Source organism: Mytilus trossulus, chromosome 7, assembly GCF_036588685.1.
Source record: "Mytilus trossulus isolate FHL-02 chromosome 7, PNRI_Mtr1.1.1.hap1, whole genome shotgun sequence".
In the NCBI taxonomy this organism is placed as follows: Eukaryota; Metazoa; Mollusca; class Bivalvia; order Mytilida; family Mytilidae; genus Mytilus; species Mytilus trossulus.
Window position 1 is genome coordinate 38,142,253 of NC_086379.1, and position 18,249 is coordinate 38,160,501.

The following is an 18,249-nucleotide window of genomic DNA, read 5'->3' on the forward strand; positions in this document are numbered from 1 at the left end:
CGTGTTCTTTTTCATACAACATATTTCTGCAAATCATGTTTATAAATGTATTTATTATAAATTTGATCTTTTGAACTAAATCAATTAGATGCAAACGACAGAAATGTACGAAAATAATTGTAAATGGACCGATTAATTTATATGATGTCCGGTACTGCAAATAGTTTACCTGTCACCTGTACAGGTAGTTTTCAGCTGTCCAACATCTAATTAGCCTTGATTAAAATTAGAAAGTATTGAAGTAGGGGTTGTTTTGATAGTAATTACTCATCATGTCACTTTTATGACCGGAAATGTATGGCTGTTAAAGGCAAAAAGTTAGGTCAAAAAGATCGTGAATTAATATTTAATTAATTATTAAAATGACCTGAAAGGCCGTTTCATGCTTTTCCCAACCAAACTTTTACCGGACATGTACAAATGACCAGAATATATGACCGTTTTGGAAGCCTGGAATTAGATCCAGCATAATAACCCCAATAGTTCAATTTTTGATGAAATAAAACCAAGAAAAATTATTATTTGTGCCCCTTTAGTGTCCCCTAATTCCACTGTTTGGACCAAATCCCCAAAAATCAATCCCAACCTTCCTTTAGTGTTTTTTAACCTTGTGTTAAAATTTTATTGAATTCTATTTACTTATACTAAGTTATTATCTGAAAATCATCCGTCTTCGGACAAAGTTGAAGACACAGGCGACAGCCTGATACCAATATACAACCAATTTTTTTTTTAATTTTACAGTCATATAACTAGAGGCACTAAAGAGCCTGTGTCGCTCACCTATATTTAATGATTTTTTGGAAATCATGTAAAATAAGGTTAAAGTCATAATTTATAGTATAAGATATCATTAGATACTATAATAATATCTAAGATAATAGCAAAAAACTGCAAAATTTCAATAAAAATTACTAACTCAGTGGCAGCAACCCAACAACTGGTTGTCAGATTTGTCTGAAAATTTCAGGGCAGATATATCTAAATCTGATGAACATTTTTGCCACTATGCAGATTTGCTCTAAGTGCTTCAGTTTCGAGATATAAACCAAAAACTGCATTTTACCCTATGTACTATTTTTAGCCATGTCTGCCATCTTGGTTTGCGGCCAGGGTCATCGACTCATCGCACACATTTTTGAAACTAGAAACTCTTATGATTATTGTGGACATGTTTGGTTAAATTTTGTCTTAGTAGTTTCAGATAAGATTTTTGTAAAAGATTACAAAAATTTAAGAAAAATTGGTAAAATTGACAATAAATGGCAATATTAACTCCTGAAGAGGTCAACTGACCATTTTGGTAATTTTAATTATTTGTATATCTTACTTTGCTGAACATTATTGCTGTTCACAGTTTACCTCTATCTATAATAATATTCAAGATAATAATCAAAAACAGCAACATTTCCTTATAATTACCAATTTAGGGGCAGCAACCCAAGAACGGCTTCTCCGATTCATCTGAAAATTTCAGAGCAGATAGATCTCAACCTGATTAACAATATAAGCCCCATGTTAGATTTGCTCTAAATGCTTTGGTTTCAGAGATATAAGCCAAAATCTACATTTTACCCCATAAGTTCTATTTTTAGCTATGGTTGCCATCTTGGTTGGTTGGCCTGGTCACCAGACACATTTTTACAAGAGTGCACACACTGAAATGTCTCGCCTTCTTTACTAATCATTGATATAATGTTGATATTCCTAAGTATAAAGCTTTATTACAACTGTCACATAAACTAAACATTAACCAATATAGCTGAACAAAGACCAATGAACCATGAAAATGAGGTCAAGGTCAGATGAACTATGCCAGACAGACATGTACAGCTAACAATGCTTCAATACAACAAATATAGTTGACCTATTACTTATTACTATTATAGTTTAAGAAAAATAGACCAAAACACAAAAACTGAACACTGTGCAATGAACTGTGAAATTGAGGTGATGGTCAAATTAAACCTGCGGGACTGACATATACATCATAATATATTTCCATACACCAAATATAGTTGACCTTTGGCATATAATATAAGATAAAAAGACCAAAACTTAAAAACTTAACTTTGACCACTGAACCATGAAAATGAGGTCAAGGTCAGATGACATCTGCCCACTAGACATGTACACCTTACAATCATTCCATACAACAAATATAGTAGACCTATTGCATAAAGTATGAGAAAAACAGACCAAAACACAAAAACTTAACTATAACCACTGAACCATGAAAATGAGGTCAAGGTCAGATGACACCTGCCAGTTAGACATGTACACCTTACAGTCCTTCCATACACCAAATATACTAGCCCTATTGCTTATAGTATCTAAGATATGGACTTGACCACCAAAACTTAACCTTGTTCACTGATCCATGAAATGAGGTCAAGGTCAAGTGAAAACTGGCTGACAGACATGAGGACCTTGCAAGGTACGCACATACCAAATATAGTTATCCTATTACTTATAATAAGAGAGAATTCAACATTACAAAAATTCTGAACTTTTTTTTCAAGTGGTTACTGAACCATGAAAATGAGGTCAAGGACATTGGACATGTGACTGATGGAAATGTCGTAACATGAGGCATCTTTATACAAAGTATGAAGCATCCAGGTATTTCATCTTCTAAAATATAAACCTTTTAAGAAGTTAGCTAACGCAGTAGCCGCCGCCGTATCACTATCCCTATGTCGAGCTTTCTGCAACAAAAGTTGCAGGCTCGACAATAAACTAGATACCCTTATGATGACTGTGATCAAGTTTGGTTAGATTTGGCCCAGTAGTTTCAGAGGAGAAGATTTTTGTAAAAGTTTACAACGAGGGACGAAGACAGACGAAGGACGCCAAGTGATGGGAAAAGCTCACTTGGCCCTTTTGGACCAGGTGAGCTAATTAAAATTAAAAAAAATCTGAAAGCAACATTTTCTTCCCCTCTTCCATCAAAGTTTTGTCTTGAGCTCTCTGTTGTTAAAAGTCCACAAAACCTATCATAAGACTTTCATAAAAACTACCTCTTGCATCCATATCATCATAGGAATACATGAACCCAGGATGCATTGTTTTCCATAATCGACCTCTTGACCTTCGTACTCCTGCTTTCAGGGTTCTGTATTGGGCATCATCTTCTGAAGAAGACTGTAAAAAAAAGTTGAATAATGTAAACCATTGAGTACTTTATTTAAGTACATTAGAGCTGACTTCATTCTAAGCCTGTATTTTACAATTTTACAAGCCATGGCATTGTCAGTTTGTTTTAGATTTATGAGTTTGACTGTCCCTTTGGTATCTTTCGTCCCTCTTTTACAAAATGAGCTCATCCTTTGGTATCTAGAGGATAGTTGTCTCATTGACATTCATACCACATCTTCTTAATTTTAAATTATTGAAAAAAACTTATATATATATATATATATTAATGTTGACTCTCCCCACCTCTATAGGTAGGAGGTTCTGATTTGAAACTGCTGCCAAAAATGTGATGAAATATCCAACATATGCAAATAGGAAGTGGAACATCAACAGAATTGAGAATAATCAAAAAGCTATTACTTTGTCGTTCTTAAAAATAACATGACAGAAACATTATGGATAGACAGATGAATGAACTAACAAATAAGTAACTCTGTTTAAATCTCCCTTGAACTAGGCATAACAAACACACCAACAAGGCAAATTCTCATGGCCTTAATTTAGAGACATTACAAATCAAGTCATACCAAATTTTCATGGCTTCTTCTCCAATCATCTAATCTGTTTTGACCCTCTGAAAAAAAAAAAACACAAGGTGTATAAGTTAAATCAATTGTTTTTTTTTATTTGAACATGTTTGATGTCAGAACTGCTAATACTTTCAAAAAAAGCACCTTAGTTCATTCCTAATTTTTTGAGTAGTTCAGGTTGCTCAAACTTTACTTTTCAGTATAGTTTTTGTGAACTGTTATATAAAGTGCTGTATTGGTTTGTCTATACTCAACCTTTCCCTTTTTTACTTTTTGTAAAATCTTACATGTTTGTAAAATATAAAATACATAAAAGAAGACATTTTCAATAACAACCCTCTCAAAGAAAATATATTGCAAGTTTTTAAAATGATGAAATTCTTGAAATGCAGTCTAACTGAACTAGTACACATATTTGTTAAGGAGCCAGCTGAAGGATGCCTCCAGGTGCCAGAGTTTCACCCTGCATTGAAAACCCATTTATGGCCTTTGGCTGTTGTCTGCTCTATGGTTGGGTTGTTGTCTCTTAGACACATTACCCATTTCCATTCTCAATTTTAAGTTTTAATAGATAACATAATATAATTGAATACATTGCTTACTTAATCTTAATCCATTAAGACCATCTTGAAGAAGACTTTTTCTTGGCATTCTTGGACTTGGTTCTGTTGATGATAGGAAGTCTGTTATGTGAACACTTGATTGATCTGAAGCTGGAATAAGAAAAATCAGAGTTATCCCCACCTGAAACTATTTGTTTACATAATTTCATGTTCCGGATTTGGGGTTTTTGTTACATTTTTGGAAGATATATAATATTAATTCCATTGTTTTATTTCAAATTTTATCTATAGTTTTTACCAACAATACTAAAGTTGAATATATCATATAAAATAATAATTACACTAGATGTATGTTTCATTATAATACTTTATTCTGATTGGCTAACTGCACATCATGTGTTATTCATTAAGCAATTGCATCACTCAATAAAACTTTTCATTCAGGATAACCCGTGGTCCCACAATAAAGTGCACAGGTGAATTAAATAAACAAGTTATAAAATTCATGTTTTCCTGATCATAGCTAAAAAATGTAATTATAAGTATTGAATGCTTCTTTTTGTAACTTCATAGGGTTGTAAAAGCGTTGACCGTGCGCACATTTTTAGTACGAAGCGCTTCCGCGCTTCATACAAAATGTAATTCGGTCAACGCTTTTACACCCCAATGAAGTTACAAAAAGAAGCATTCAATTCTTAAATAACTTATGACCTACAATGCTATTTTCTTAAGTTTATTATCTTGTGATCTTTTTTTAATCTAAATGAACAATAGAGCAAAAAGGTGAAAGAATTTAACCTTTATTTTAGTTTTACTAATAACTGTTTTTATAGTTATAACATTACCTTTGGAAGATGGACTGAGATTTAATTTTTTGATAGTATATTCTTGATGGGCAGACGACAGTAACTGAACTATATAATTCCATAAACTTTGTTTAGATGGTGTGTCTAATATCACATTCATATCTAATATTAGGTTGTCTATTTTTCTGAAAAGTATAAAATGTATAAGTAAAGATGATAAAGAATTAAGTAAAAATTTTGTGTGTGTGCTTGACGATTTCTTAATCATGTGAAGTTATTTTACATTTAATCATGTGAAGTTATTTTACATAAGTGCAGAATTTTTTTTATGTGTCAACTAAGTTATTTTACATAAGTGCAGAATTTTTTTTATGCGTCAACTAATTTATGCAAAAATCAACTAAGATATCAGCAAAAGCCATGGAGAATTTAATAGTATATAATATTACATAAATTGGATGGGTTGAAAATTTAAAATCAGTGCAGTAGTTAGTATTTTCATATCTTTAAATAGTTCTATTACTATTTTACAGCAATGCCAATGTGATAGAATCAAAGCTACAAAAAAAAAAAAAAAAAAAAATTCTATATCCAGGTCAAGATACTGTTTTCAATGGAAGAAGTATATACAGAATAACCATACATTGTCTTGAAATATCAATGTTATTTGTGCAAGGCTTAGAAACAGGTAGAAAGCGAGGCTGTGCCAAGCACAGCGAGGCTGTGCCAAGCACTTCTACCTGTTTCAAGCCGAGTACAAAGAACAGATTGATATTTCGAGACAATGTATGGTTATTCTTTATATACTGAAACTGTTATAACTGTTCAAAATGAAGTATTTAGGGTAAAAACCGTCATTCTTTAGTTGTGAGCGGATAACATAACATTGACGCAAGCCTGTATGATTTATTGACATCATATATTAAATAAAATTGTACGGAAAAACATTGTCATAAACAAGGTGATATACGGTCAGTGACTGCATATCACATATGAACATACATTCAATTCAATTTGACTGCGAAAATAGCACAGCTGCAGTATATAATCATTAACAGTATAAGTAAATAAAGAAACTGCAAAACTCTTTAATATATCAACCTGTTTTTGGAGTATATCTGTAATGCTTTCTTTAGCTGCATTCTTTCTCTTGATGTTAATAAAAACTCCATTTGTTTTTTAAACGATGAGAAATGAGGTCCATTAGTTGGTGTGGATGGTGATGAGAAATCTGTGTCATGGTTTACTAAGGTACTGCTACTGGCTATAAAAAAGACAATAGACATTATTTATTTATAAAAAGTTAAAATTTACAGTTCAAATTCTTTTCACCATAGAGCAAACACAAGGTATGTGAATTTTGTAAACAGAAACTGCCACTAAAAATTTGCAGTGATGTAAAACTAAAACAAATTGTCACTTTTTAAATCTGAGATTAAAAGGTTTTGTACGTGATCAAGAATTGACTAAGTATTTCCATGTCAAAATCAAAACAAAAACGATCTGTCTTTTTTTTCTAATTCTGATACCTTTCATACTGCAGTTCAAATTATGTAAATTCAATTTGAGGAGTTAAATAAAAAATTCAGTGGTCACTCTGCAATCTGACATCAATTTGTTCATATATGTACACTTGTTTGTTAATTCACATCACATCATACAAGAATTACACCAAATTACAATTTAAAGAAATATTCCTCAGGCATTATGCAAACAATCTTGAAATTCAGTATCCCAGCCCAAAACCAGTCAACTTTCCAAATTTCTAATTGATTTTCCCAAGGAGAGGTGGTGACCTGACTCTCGAAATCCTCCAGAATTTAAACTGAATATCTTAAATCAGGCATTCGATCAAATGAATCAAATAACTTTAAAAAAAAAAGCAGTAACCTATCAGTTCATTCAAAACAACATTATAACAGATTAAAACACTTATTACACATGTAAGTGATGCATTTTCTGTTGCAGGAGTTGCTCTTGTGCATAATCTAAAGAGAGTTCTTCAAAAGTTGGCAAGTATGAACCCCGCAGAGATCACGATCAAAGTCTTCAATCTGACATTTTTAAAACTATTTTTTGGTTTCTTAATTGTTGTTTTATTGAGTTGAGTCGGCAATATTCAAAATGGTTTTTCAGTTTTCAGTCATACCTTTTGATGACCATGTACTATGTCGTAGGTCAAAACTAGAATTGGACATTTTATCATGATTCTTCCTTCCATTTGTTCCTCTCCGTTTTAATTCTGTAAAAAAACATTCACGCATAAAATAAAATGCAACTATCAGAATGTCAAGTACTATCTAATATCATAACACTTAAGGAATAGCTATCTGTATGTGCAGTAATGGCACCAGAAAACATGGATAAACCTTCTACTATCTGCCTATCCATAAATAAGGAGCCTATAATTTAGTGGTTGTCATTTGTTTCTGAAAATCATATTTGTTTTTGTTGATTGTTTTGTGCTTAAATCAAGCTGATAGTATTCTCGTTTGAATTGTTTTTGTATTTGTCAATTTGAGGCCTTTTACAGCATTCGTTGCTCTCTTCTCTTTACATCATTTGGTCTCTGGTGAAACGTCTCATTTGCAATCATTTTCCTAAGGGAAAATTACCAAATTAAAAAGACATACTTTCATTGTTGCTCTTCATCATGAAAGTTACCTTGTACAAGACTCCTTGGTAGACCTCCTTTACTGACACAATAATCCATGTGTTCTGTAGGAAGTATAGGTAATATATATCTCCATAAAGTCTTCTTAGAATGAGTGTCTAATATCTGGGTCAATCTCTTGTGAAGGTCAACAACATTCCTGAAATGGATAGTTTTATTAGAAACGAACCCTTATTTTAAAAGACTGACTGTACTAGCATTATTATATGTGCATGTCCAAGGTTAGGAACCTGTAATTCTGTAATTCAGTGTTTGTTATTGGTTTCTGTCTGCCATATTTCTCCCCCCTCCCCCCAACACACACACACATAAATCAGACTATTGTTTTTTTTTTATTTCGAATTGTTTTACAAATAAATATAGATTAAGTTCATCAAACCCTTAACTGTCACTATATTTGTATTTGGTAAAACTTTTTAGAATTTTGGGTCCTCAATGCTCTTCAACTTTGTACTTGTTTGGCTTTACAACTATTTTGATCTGAGTGTCACTGATATGAGTCTTATGTAGACGAAACATGGGTCTGGCGTATAAAATTATAAACCTATTACCTTTGATAACTATTGATTAACTGGAATAAAGACAGATTTTAATTGAGTTCAGCCATTAACTGTAATTCTTATAAGAATACATTTACATTTTTTTTATTAATGGAGGGCAATTGGTACCAGTAGTTATCTCTAGATGTCAATATATGAATGTATGCTGCATTTAGATATTGAGGGAGGTCCTAATAGATACAAATAGAAAAGGGCATATTCCTCCAACTATCTTTAATAAAAGTATGTAAAATAAACTAATGATAATATCATTTATGAATAAAATTGAGTAAAAATATAGAATCTATGTTAAACAAACTTTCTACTGTCATATTCCAACATAGCTTTCTTCAGCTGAGATCTTTCTTTTGATGTCAATAAGTAATAGGCCTGAAAGAGAAGACATCATAGATTTAATTGATGGTAAGAAAAACTTTTGTAAATAAATAATATAATTTTGAATAAAACACACTTAATATTTCTGTTCCTTCTTACCAACTACTTGAAGTGTATTTGGAAAATTATTTTAAAGTATGAATTTACAAATTCTGAAATGAAAAGCATCATAATCATATCACTTCTTAGAAAACACTTTAAAGTTTTTTTAATTACGGTGAATCATAAGAAAACATGAATGATTAAATATAGGTCTCAGGTTAATGGAGTAGAGAGGAAAATATTGAAACTTTTATCTGTTGTAACACATTTAACCAAGATCTCATGAAACATAATGTAAACTTACACTTTGTTTAAATGTTTTGCCATCTTTCTGTTCTTCTGTAGGTTGCCAGTCTGATGAGGCATGACTTGTTGTAGTGGAGGCTAAAGACAAAGTGGATGGTGTTCTTGTATGTAAACTACCATTTAATCTGACACCTAAAATGTATATGTATGTTATATAAAAAAGAAGATGTGGTATGATTTCCAATGAGACAACTCCCAACAACCAAAATGACACAGACATTAACAACTATAAGTCACTGTACGGCCTTCAACAATGAGCAAAGCCCATACTGCATAGTCAGCTATAAAAGGCCCCAATAAGACAATGTAAAACAATTCAAACAAGAAAACTAATGGCCTTATTTATGTAAAATGTTAATACACATTATATTTAAACCTGTTTATATGAAGTGCTAATTTAATTTTGGATGTAACATGTCTTCTTATTGGCTCACAGTGTTTTGTTTATCAGCTCATACATATAATTTAGTCATGTGACAGTGAAGTCTTCAATGTTCATGAATTACCCCGGTTTGAATTAAATTTAGAATTAAATTAAAGAACCTTAGTGAGCATGCTCACATACCCCACGTCCCCACATTGTCATTGGAGAAATTAAATAAGTGTAAGGAAAAAAATTGTATATAAAGAAAAAATATTGAATAATAATTTCCTGTCAATATGCACATCTACATGCATAGTATGTCCTTATTATCTACAAAATTTCATGAAATTCTGTTGTGTGGTTTCAGAGGAGTTGAGATAACAAACTGTTGCAGAAGTACATTGAAGCAAACAAGTTCAAAGGGGCGTAACTCCTAGAAAAAAAATGAATCAAAATTTCTTGTCGAAATGCACATCTACATAGTATGTCCTTATTATCTGAAAAGGTTTCATGAAATTCTGTTGAGTAGTTTCAGAGGAGTTGCGATGACAAACTGTTGCAGTAGTACATTAAAGTAAATAAGTTCATAGGGGCGTAACTCCTAGAAAAAAAATTGAATCGCAACTTCCCGTCGATATGCACAACTACATATAGTATGTCCTTATTATCTGAAAAGGTTTCGTGAAATTCTGTTGTGTGGTTTGAGAGGAGTTGTGATGACAAACTGTTGCAGTAGTACACTAAAGTAAATAAGTTCAAAGGGGCGTAACTTCTAGAAAAAAAATTGAATCGCAATTTCCCGTCGATATGCACAACTAAATAGTATGTCCTTATTAACTGAAAAGGTTTCGTGAAATTCTGTTGTGTGGTTTGAGAGGAGTTGCGATGACAAACTGTTGCAGTAGTACGTTAGGGTAAATAAGTTCAAAGGGGCGTAACTCCTAGAAAAAAATTGAATCGCAATTTCCCATCAATATGCACAACTACATAGTATGTCCTTATTATCTGAAAAGGTTTCGTGAAATTCTGTTGAGTGGTTTAAGAGGAGTTGCGATGACAAGAAAAAGGACTGATGGACGGACGGATGGACTGACAGACTGACGGACTGACAGACGGACGGGTCAAAAACATTATACCCTCCGCAACTCGTTGTGTGGGGTATAATCATACGGAATGATTGTAATATTATTTCTGTCTATTCGGAATAACATTACATAACATGGTTCACACTTTAAAATAACCTGTTACACGTGTTATTCAGTGTACATCATATTTTTAAAGTTATTTCTTTATAGACAGAAAATATAACAGTCATTTCTTAATTAACACCAATAAGGCAAAATCATTAATGAATCATGTTTGTAAAAGTTACTGTAATTATGCAATTGCTTAAGTTTTAATTGGGTGTTTTTCAGTGCTAAATTCACTTATAACATAACATCTTGAAAATTTATGAATTTAATTTTTATAGTATAGAACAATCTAAACAAAAAACTAGATGCTCCAAGGAGCCTGTGCTGCTCATATGATATTTTTTTTTACAATAAATGCATGAAATAATGCAACCCTTATACTTTTGCTCTAGTTTCAGAGATACAAGTCAAAAACTGCATTTTTCTCCTATGTTCTATTTTTAGCCCTTTGGGTTATGTGAGCTAAGAACACATAAAAATAAAAACAAAATACAAAATTAAAATTAAATTAAAATTTATAACAAGATTAACAAGAATGTGTCCCCAGTACAGGGATGCCCCACTCGCAATATCATTTTCTACGTTCAGTAAACTGTGAAATAGGGGTAAAAACTCTAATTTGAAATTAAAATTAGAAAGATCATATCATAAGGAACATGTTTATCTGTACTTCGTATATTTTCTCTTTGATCTTACTGCCTAATATTTTTGAGTATCAACGTACTGGCTGTATCGCTGAAAATGTTAGGCAATACATTGTGTGACGTCATAATTACCGATAAACAGAATAATAGGTAGTTTCGTTTTTGATACTGACTAAACGTGCTTGTCTAGCTATATAGATATTCCACAAGATATAGTCAGTATCAACAAGAATGAGTCCAAAATACACAGATGCCCCACTCGCACTTTCCTTTTGCATGTTCCATGGACCATGAAATGGTAATAATCTAATTTGGCATTAAAATTAGAAAGATTATACTATAGGGAACATATGTAGTAAGTTTGAAGTTGATTGGACTTAAATTTCATCAAAAACTACCTTGACCAAAAACTTTAACCTGAAACTTCCACTTTTCATTTTCTATGTTCAGTGGACCGTGAAATTAAAGTCAAAAGTCTAATTAGAAAGATCATATCATAAGCAACAAGTGTACTAAGTTTCAAGTTGATTGAACTTCAGCTTCATCAAAAACTACCTTGACCAAAAACTTTTAACCTGAACGAACGGACGCACAGACGAACGGAGCCACATACCAGAAAACCTAATGCCCCTCTACTATCGTAGGTGGGCCATAAAAACGAAACTACCTATTATTCTATATGTACTTAGTTTCAAGTTGATTGGACTTCAACTTCATCAAAAACTACCTTGACCAAAAACTTTAACCTGAAGCGGGACGAACAGACAGACGAAAGGACGAACAAACCAACGGACAGACGAATGGACCCACAGACCAGAAAACATAATGCCCCTCTATTGTAGGTGGGGCTTAAAAATGTCTCAGTGTGCTATCATCGATGCTTTGGCTATCTAATGTAATTTCAAAACAATTAATACCAAGGACTTTCTACCAAATCTGATAAAATTGATTAATTCTTAAATCATTAAAATGTCCTTTTTAATCAGGGCTCATATATCTAAATGAGAATGTGTATGTAAATAGTGTAAGCGGGATACGAGAATCTGACAAAACAGATTGGGAAGTTAAAAAGTAATTTTTCATTTTTTGTTATTTATATATCTTGAATACTATTATAGATAGAGATAGTACACAGCAATAATGTGGATATGGGATCAGAACCCCCAAATGAGACCCCTATAACTTACTCCCATTATCATTGCCAGTTCTCATGACTTCTACTTGTGGAGCAGAATCACTATTCTGTAATAACTGTACTAGGTGGGCATGGCTGTAGTTTCTGAAAAGAAAAATGTAATTGTTATCAAAAATATATAAATATATAACTGATGAATACACCATGTAAGAAAAATCTATACTGAACTTTTAATGGCTGTCATACAAATTTGAATACCCTTTATGAAAAAACGTGGGTTGAAATCGGCCATTGGGACATTCAAAATTCATTAGTCAAAGAGAAACTGACAACACCATGGAATGAAATGATAAACAACAAACAAGTCCATAATAAAAACACTAAATAGAAAATTAAGTAGCAAGCAACAAGAACCAGGCCATCATAAAAGAGGGTTGATCTGAAATGCTTACTAGGTAGAGAAAGTAGATCCTGATCAACATGTGGAAGCTGTTTTGTTGACTCATGGTAATTTAATTTTCCATATAAGACTCATAAGATGATGTCACAATCAGACTCATAAGATGATGTCACAATCAGACTCATAAGATGATGTCACAATCAGACTCATAAGGAGATGTCACAATCAGACTCATAAGATGATGTCACAATCAGACTCATAAGATGATGTCACAATCAGACTCATAAGATGATGTCACAATCAATCAGCACCAAATCTAGGGAAGTCCATTATTTTTCACCTTTTTTTTTTTTAAATATTGCCACTGAATTGGGGCACCTTCAGCAACAAAACAATACAATTTCAAATGATTAATTTATCAAAATAAATTCGATTACTTCATTTTGAATAAAGAAGTCAATTCCAGATTTTTATTTACAGACCAGAACACTATTCATTGCTATTAGTCATAGAGCAATTTCACAATGCATTTTTATATATAAAAACTAAAAGGCAATTATTGCAAATATGAACAAAATGATAATACTCCAAAAGCATTTTACAAGACAGATGTAATTTCTAGACTACTTGTTGTTCATTACCATTTCAAAGGAAATATTTGGAATTTATGTGATAACATCTCACTTAAACCCTTTGCAGTTTCTATCTTCTTCTTACCACATTTACGTAGGTACACCAAACATCTGCTTTTAACCAAGTGATGACATAAAAATGCTCCGCTATAATTCATGTAGGTGTCAGATAGAAGACAACAAATTCCTATACTTGATTTTATAGCAAAGATCTTATACATACCATTATGTTAGCAAAATAATTAATAATTTAATTATCACTTACAACTAATTATTTACGTAAGTATTATACACAGTTTAAAATTACTGTTAAACTGTTCATGTCATATGAATCAAGAATATTTCTTGTATTATTTTAAAATCAATTTTGTGCAATGATTTTCAGCAACATTTTGTCTTTAGGTGAACATGGTGAATTAAGGTATGAAAAATTACCTCTATTAAAGATTTTGTTTAAAATTTTGAGTACAAATTTTGTCGGTTTATCTGAAAATTTCAGAGCTTATAGATCTTGACCTAATGAACATTTTCACAGGGTGAAAGATTTGCTATAAATGCTTTAGTTTTTTAGATAAAAACCAAAAACTGCATTTGACCCCTATGTTCTAATTTTAACCATGGTGGCCATGTTTATTGATGGATCAGAATTTTAGATACTGTTTATAAAGTAGCTACCCTACTGAACATTCAATTAAAGTATGAAGGTAATAGGCCAAGTAGTTTCAAAGGAAAGGTTCTTGAAATAGTTTGACCACAACAATGTCGACTAAATAACAACAGAAACAACAGACGACGGACGCCAAGTGATGGCATAAGCTCACATAGCCTTTGTGAGCTAAAAAAACAACACATAATAGTTTATAGTTTTGAGCAAAGCGTAACTATTTAGATCTTTTTTCTTATTTTCACAAAATTATTTTTTCTACTTTTAGAGCAGTATTTTTACTGCAGTTATACCACCTTTGATTCCATTATATATTTTTTTTACACAGTCGATGTAAACTAAGTCTATAAAGTGACATATAACAACTGTGTCCAACAGATGCTTTGAAAAAAGTATTCCATCAATGAAGATGAAAACTCATTAAATCTTATCATGTTATATTTTACGTTGTTAAGAAAATTAGTTGTTTTTAATTATAGGTGGTAAATTAATTAACAAGAAGTAATCCAACTAACCAAAAGTACCTATCCATCAATTGTCATAAAAACTGATATGTTTTTAAAATCATTTATCGTGGTAATTAATCACCTTATTGTTAAAAAACTTTAGAAGTTGGTTACATAATAAGTTTTTCTCAATATTGTTTACAAGCTTTTAGTTCAATCATGAACTTTTTTATATTGTTTACAATTTCTGTCGGAAACAGTTGCTCAATCAATTCAGTTTTTCGTAATACACTATGCGCAATCAAGTACTTTATCGGTAAATTAATCTATTAAATTTTTACCTCTGCACCTTTATAAATTGGCTCTAACATTATTGCTAGACATGATATAAAGTTGAATGACTTTGCGTAATAGGTGTTATTTCTCGAAAATGCCAACTCTTTTTAAGATCTATTAAAATGCAAGTTGATTATGTTATAACTTTCTGAGAAGTTTTTACTACCATTCAAAGAATTTGATCAAAGGAGAAAACAATGAAGAAAAAAACTTCAAAATTGGAATGGAATACATTTGTGCTAAGCAAATATAGTTTTACATAAGCAAATAACAATCAAACAGCCTTGCTTGAGGGAGTATACAAATGTCAAACTAAATTAAATTTGCATTACAAAACCTTCCACTTAGGCCACACCAATTTAATTTCTTGTTCTACGGATTTTTGGACTCCAAAATTTGGGGCGAGCGAGCGATTTGAAAATTTAAATAAAAAAATATTTATTTTGCAATTTCTTGAGGCGAAGCTTGAAAAGTAAAGGCGAGCGATTATAATTTTTTTTTGTAAACATAAAATAGTACGTTTCGACAATATTAAAACTTGATTTATCACTTGTACTTTGTTATTTCTTTAATTTCTGAAGTATTTTTTCCCTGTTCACCAAGAAATAATTAAATCTATATATGTGTGACTGCCTATGAGACAATTCTCCATCTACATGTAAGTCATATTCAGTTTGGGGGCAACCCTTTAATGTTATAAATATCCCTTTTTCATGTTTTATATGAGTGATCAATACATTAAAGTAATAATATATATTTGTTTGTACAAAAGGGCTTATATTTTCTCAAAGAACTATACATCTATCTCATATTAAATGGTCAAAACATGTCCAAGAATTTAAAAAGTCCAGGAATATTACAAAATTCTTGGACATGTTTTGACCATTTAACACATTTACCTTAACAGTTTAATATTATTCAAAATAAGTGAACCCCTCTTTGAGAAAAAGTTCTTTAAAATATGATGTAACTCTCCTCTTTTTGAGTACAAAATTCTAAGTTTTCAAAGGTTTTGAATAGTAGAACTAGGTATTTCTATTTTATTTTCTACATCACTGAGTAAAATGACCCCTTGTCTGAGGGAGGGTTGCATGTTCTTAACCTGATATAACAAACACTGGTAAAAGTACGACCTTTTACATGGGGCTTTGATACAGACCAAATAACAAGCTATACAGGGCCCCAAAATTATTAGCGTACACAATTCAATCAGGAAAACCAACGATCTAATTTATATATCCAAACGGGAAAATACCAATGAACAACATCAATAAACGATATCTGCTGAACGACAGGCCCCTGAATCAATCAGGACAGATGCATAAACATACAGCGGCTATGGATAGTTTTGTTTCGCCAGCATACAATACAATTGCCGTTGAAGGCAAATCTTTCAGAAGTTCTTTGTACTTTATTCTATTAACAACGAACTTATTTTGATACTAAGGGAATATAAGTAAGGGGGAAAAAAACTAATGTTTTGTTCTTTATCGATATATATTTCCGCTTTTTTAAATTTATATCGGAGCACTCCTTCTTTCGATAAATAGGTTTCATGCTGAAACAAATATTCTCAGGGATATTTAAGAAGTGTGGTTGGTGGTGTGCATTTATGTTTAAAATCGTTATATACAGGTTAGACTGTGATTTTAAAAACAAATGTTGATATATTTTTTATAATATTTACCAAAAAAACGGTGCGGGAAATGGACATGATTACATTTCCGGAGGCGGGAAGCGGAAATATAAAAAAAAAAAAAAAAAATCTGTTTTGAGAAAAATAGGTGCGGGCGGGTCCGTCGAACAAGGAATCAAATTGGTGTGGCCTTAAAAAACAATTTTTAATCATCTTTCTCTTTGAAAATTTGTGCTTTTGAATAAATTTCTAAATATTTCCAATAGGTGCAAAGTAAATCTAGGCATGAAACTAGAATCTAACAAAATTCATAGAGCTGATATATGAAAGAAAACAAACTATGAACAATTCTTTTTACAAAGTTTAATAAAATTGAGAATGGAAATAAGGGATTATGTCATTGAAAGAGACAACAACCCAACCAATAACAGCCAAAGTCCACCTGAAGGTCTTCAACACAGCAAGAAAATCTATGCACCCAAAGGTGTTACACAAAATAAGGCTTATTTGTTCATTTTAATTGTCATGAAATATTATATGTATCAAAATTAAAATCAGTGAAAAGCAAAACATTTCAGTTTAGTTATTTTTCATTTACTTCAGCACAGTCAATTGACACAAAGAGAAAGCACCCAACCAGTTCCTTTATACTTGAGTCTGGTTCATTTATGAATATAAAGCTATTTGTTCTCATAGAAATAACACTCGCTTAATACACAAATGCAATAAATGTAATTGATCAAGTGGTGTACAAGAAAGAATTTTACATATAGCATATAGACATAGATATAAAACTAAGTAGTCCCATTTGGCAACCATATTGCCATTAACATATATGAACTCTTAAAAAGTGTGTCAAAAGATACCTCATTGTAGCATTTGCTTTTAATTAGTCATAAGGATTTTTTTACAAACAATTTAGGCTTTGTTTGGTCTCAATAATTTGAGCTTTTCAAAAGAAAATGTTTCCAAAAGTCTACTTAGCCTGTAGACTTTGGCAAAATAATGAAATCAAAGATCAAAGGAAAATTAATTGTACCTTATCACAAATATTGGTGACTCAACAGTACTTGGTGTATCATGAGGAATTTTAAGAATTAAAACTTGATATCAAATTTTAGAAAATAAAAACTTGATTTCAGATTTTAGAAAGTTAAACTAGAGGCTCTAAAGAGCCTGTGTCGCTCACCTTGGTCTATGTGAATATTCAACAAGGGCCACAGATGGATTCATGACAAAATTGTGTTTTGGTGATGGTGATGTGTTTGTACATCTTACTTTACTGATCATTCTTGCTGCTTACAGGTATTTCTATCGATAATGAACTTGGCCCAATAATTTCAGTGGAAAATGTAAATAAAAATTTACAAATTTTATGAAAATTGTTAAAAATTGACTATAAAGGACAATAACTCCATAGGGGGTCAATTGACCATTTTGGTCATTTTGACTTATTTTTAGGTCTTACTTTGCTGTACATTATTGCTGTTTACAGTTGATCTCTATCTATAATAATGTTCAAGATGATAACAAAAAACTGCAAAATTTCCTTAAAATAACCAATTCAGGGGCAGCAGCAACCTAACACTGGGTTGGCTGATCCATCTGAAAATTTCAGGGCAGATAGATCTTAACCTGATAAACAAGTTAAAAGTCAGTCAGATTTACTCTAAATGCTTTGGTTTTTGAGTTATAAGCCAAAAACTACATTTTACCCCTATGTTCTATTTTTAGCTGTGGCAGCC

At 31.6% G+C, this 18,249-nt stretch overlaps 1 protein-coding gene across 1 annotated transcript in view; it reads right to left on the reverse strand.

Annotated features, from left to right (window-relative positions):
* LOC134726387 (delphilin-like) overlaps window positions 1–18,249 on the reverse strand; it is a 75,757-nt gene that overhangs the window by 23,412 nt on the left and 34,096 nt on the right. The window contains exons 8-17 of the mRNA XM_063590787.1: window positions 12,443–12,534; window positions 9,053–9,186; window positions 8,630–8,700; window positions 7,762–7,910; window positions 7,247–7,339; window positions 6,199–6,361; window positions 5,137–5,282; window positions 4,331–4,441; window positions 3,726–3,772; window positions 3,021–3,144 (exon numbers count right to left, since the gene is read on the reverse strand). Coding sequence (XP_063446857.1) covers window positions 3,021–3,144; window positions 3,726–3,772; window positions 4,331–4,441; window positions 5,137–5,282; window positions 6,199–6,361; window positions 7,247–7,339; window positions 7,762–7,910; window positions 8,630–8,700; window positions 9,053–9,186; window positions 12,443–12,534 — 1,130 coding nt within the window. The remainder of the gene's footprint in view (window positions 1–3,020; window positions 3,145–3,725; window positions 3,773–4,330; window positions 4,442–5,136; window positions 5,283–6,198; window positions 6,362–7,246; window positions 7,340–7,761; window positions 7,911–8,629; window positions 8,701–9,052; window positions 9,187–12,442; window positions 12,535–18,249) is intronic.